Genomic DNA, 3,911 nt, shown 5'->3' with positions numbered 1-3,911 from the left:
GCTGCAGATCCCGACGCTCACCGTGACGGTAAGACTCGTGTCAGGGTTGACAATCGGCCACTTTCCCTCTTAAAGATTTAGCTTGGTTGTTTAGAGGAAGTTAAGACATAGAGCTTTTATTGTGACGGGAAAACCAGAAGTGTTAAAATGTTGTAATGGGCGGCCTTTGACTGCAGAGGTGGAAAAAATACTAAAATATTGTACTTAAGTAAAAGTAACAATACTTTGATGAAATATTACTCAAGTGCAAGTGAAATTACCCATCTGGCTCCTGGGCTCTACAGCACCTTGTTACACAGACACATGTTAGATAAGAAACAACAAAACAAAAATACTACTACTGAATGTTTTTCTTACTTTCCACCTTTGGTTGACTGTGTTGTTTTTGTCTGGGTGATGTAAGAAACCCTCGGTTACATTAGCGCAGCACCATTAAAACCATAGGGACACTGGCATTATTTTTTACACTTGATGTTCTTGACTTGTGTTGTTGTTGCTCTTTTCTACTACATCTTCTTCTGTGTTTCCAGCTGAGCGGCTTTGCCAAGGTGAAGCAGCAGATGTTTGCCAACGTTACCTTCACCAACCCCTTCAACTTCGCCCTGAAGGCCTGTAGACTGTCCATGGAAGGAGCTGGATTAATGAGCGAGAAGACACGTTTCTACAGGTACACACACACACACACACACACACACAAAGGCACAGAAAGTGGGAGTGCTAGGGATGCTGGAGCACCCCCTGGTGACCCAGCTTTAAAACTGTGATGACAATAAAATGATAGCTTCTAAATATCTCTGGTTGTTCTTTCTATACCACGGCATTGTATGCCATGTTTGGGGGGGATGTAAAGAGGGACATATTTTGTAATTTTAAAACAACAAGCATTCCATTCGGTCAAAGAACTTGCTGGCTTTGGATCAGCTCCACATCTACAAAAGAGAGGCCTCTTCACAGAGGTGTAACAGCTGATCCAGTTGTGCCTCTGTTGAGCAGTGTGTACCGCTGGCTCCAAAAGGTGTATCTCAACTCTTCACCGCCTGAAAACCTGGCTCCGTACATGTTAGTGATACAATAGCACTAACACTCAGAGTAGACTTTCACACATGGCACTACTTAACGTCCACAAAGACATTCTGGATGATCTGATATTCAGGGTCTCATGGCAAAGTTTATCAGAGGCTTAGTTTTTTCATCGTTGGTTTTTGGACTTCGCTGCAGGCTTAACGTGGTTTAATGTACCTAAACAAGAGTCAACAATTACCAAATTTTTCTCTAAAATTGCTCCTCATAAACACTGAAAACTATCCAAAATTTGTTGATCACTGAATGTTGTGTAGGTAGGCTACATTAAACCACTTTAAGCCTTTTCACATAAGGATTTATAAAGCCCTTGAGATTCGTGGGAGTCAACCCACTGCTGAAAATGTGAAGCAGAACCGCTTAATGTCAAATAACATCCATAATAATTGGACTTTGGGTTCAATTTTTTGATAGTTTTCAGCCGTTATGAGGAGCAATATGAGAAAGAAATTTGGTTGTCATTGATCATTGTTTAAGTACATCCAACCATTTTAAGCCTTTTCCTCACCATAGGCACCAATGAAGAAGAAAACAATGTGAAATGACTTCTATAATTGTTGGACCTCAGTTTAGTTTTTTTGACTTAAGTGTTCATGTCAAAATATGGCCATGAGAAATTTGGTGATCATTGATCGTTGTTTAGGTACATTAAACCACGTTATGGTTTTTCCTTATAGGCCCTCAGAGCGTCCATAATAATTGGACTTTGGGTTCAATGTATTTATGGTTTTCAGTGTTGATGAGGATCAATATGTATAAATGCCTTAATAGAAACATGCTTTAGGAGGCACGGCATATCTGACACAAAATTGTTGCCGCACCTATGTATTGCTCTAATGAACAGCAGTGGCCAATGCTGTGTGTGTGTATATATATATATATATATATATATATATATATATATATATATGGCAGCACCTGGATATTTTGGCTTCCCATTTGTACAGTAAGAAGAAGTGGAGATGCGTCGTCCGTCTTTATATTCAGTATGTGATCTTTTAGGCGACCCAGGTTTTCCAACATAATTTTCCTCCTTGTTAATGTCTTCTTAAACTAACTTTAAAAAGGTCAAATGTGAGTATATTATGGACAAATTAAGATATATGAAATGTTTACATTGACACATGATATCCTCTTAAGTGGCAAAATCTCCTGTATAAGACACACTGTAAAATTAAAAAAAAAACATTTAAGTTTAACAGAATTATTCTGTTTCATTTTTCATAGACTATATTTAAAAGAAATTATAAAATGTATACCTGTACACCTGTGTGTGTTTTAGAGTCATTGAGCCTCGGACTTCCATCTCCTGGAAGGAAGTGCTCGTCCCTCGGCGGGCCGGAAATCGCTGCCTTGTAGCGGTGATGCATTGCCGTAACCTCTGTGAGGTAACCTCCACACCTTCCTCTCTCATATTACCAGCAGAGGAATGGAACTACAATTACTCAAGTACTGTATAACATAACTGTGTTCATGTTCAGATATTGTCAGTGGATATTCGCCATTGTTACGTATCCGACCACAGTCATTTCTTATTTTCAACAAATTTTGTATCCAAATACAATACACATTTTCTATGGACTTGTAAAAATGTGGATAGTGACAAGGGCCGGGAAGTTTTTTTTTACAGAACTACATAAAATAAAGGGCAATACATTAACAATAAACTTGCCTCACACTTCAACAAAGAAAACCTTGCTGTACACAGTTTTCAGATGATAGGAAACAGAACAAAAATTGAGTGCAATGCACAATGTATTTCTCACGACAACAAGTGCTCCAGTGAGTTCATTATGTGTTTCTACTTCAAAATCTCAACAAAGTACACAGTTGCCATACAATGTGTGTTTAATGTATAAATCTATTTACCAAATGGAGGGACATTATTGGCCCCCCCAATGGATTGGGGGGGGCCAATAATATCTCAGGGAATGCTGGTGCCACCCTTGCCCACCCTAGAGCACCCCTGCTGCGCGTAGACACAGTTCTGTTGAGCACAAATTTAAAATACTTGTACTTTGAGTATTTTCCATTTCATGCTGCTTTGTACTTCTTCTCCACTACGTCTCAGAGAAAAATACAATTGCCCTGTTGTTGTTTTTGCAGTTGAGGGGAGTTGCTCATGTTGACATCAAGCCCTGAGATGATTGGTCCACAGAGCTGTGTGACCCTGCCCCGCTCCATTTCTACTACGCCTCCACCAATCACAGCAGCTTCAAACTGAGTGGGCGGAGCCAAACAAACCACGCAATCAATGTCTTTGATGATTTTATTTCAATTTACACAAATCACTGGAAATTCCAAGCTTTGATATTTTTGCTCCACAGACAGAAGCAGGATGTGACATTTTAAAATAAGTTAAGTTTAGTGAGGAAGCTTGAGGGTTAAAGGTCATATAGAGGAATAATAATAGATGTTTTTTTAAATAGCTTTATTGGGCTAATTTAAGAAATTTGAGGATTTTGTTGTAAAATGAGATTTAAGAACTAAAATAATATTATTAATCAATGCTTTTTAATCAATAAGCGTCTCAGAAAGTCTCCTCTCACACTGAGATAGAAAATCTGTTCAATCATCATTTTAATGTTTGGATGAAAACAAATTGTGTGTGATTGTACTGTAGTCTTTCTTTTCCTTTCATTGCCAAACCTTTTCTACTAACAATAAAAGCATTTTCAAAACCACACAAGGTGTCACAGAACATTATTTCCAAATTCATCAGAATCATTGATGACAGGACAAACTGCAGTTCAGTTTCAGTATTTCGCTCCACTCTTTGCCAGGATGCAGACCACCCCAGCGGACTTGCAGTGTGTGAGCCAGATTGTGTG

General features: G+C 38.7%; 1 protein-coding gene across 1 annotated transcript in view; it reads left to right on the top strand.

The window, feature by feature from the left end:
- Nucleotides 1–3,636, top strand: part of LOC116674252 (coagulation factor XIII A chain-like) — a 24,014-nt gene extending 20,378 nt beyond the window's left edge. The window contains 4 exon segments of the mRNA XM_032506853.1: nucleotides 1–28; nucleotides 531–667; nucleotides 2,363–2,468; nucleotides 3,187–3,636. The exon segment at nucleotides 1–28 is cut by the window's left edge and continues 127 nt beyond it. Coding sequence (XP_032362744.1) covers nucleotides 1–28; nucleotides 531–667; nucleotides 2,363–2,468; nucleotides 3,187–3,222 — 307 coding nt within the window. The 3' untranslated portion in view covers nucleotides 3,223–3,636.
- Nucleotides 3,637–3,911: the final 275 nt, after the last annotated feature.

Source organism: Etheostoma spectabile, chromosome 24, assembly GCF_008692095.1.
Source record: "Etheostoma spectabile isolate EspeVRDwgs_2016 chromosome 24, UIUC_Espe_1.0, whole genome shotgun sequence".
NCBI lineage: Eukaryota > Metazoa > Chordata > Actinopteri > Perciformes > Percidae > Etheostoma > Etheostoma spectabile.
Note: the sequence above shows the minus strand (reverse complement) of the source record. Positions and strands in the feature narration are given on the sequence as shown.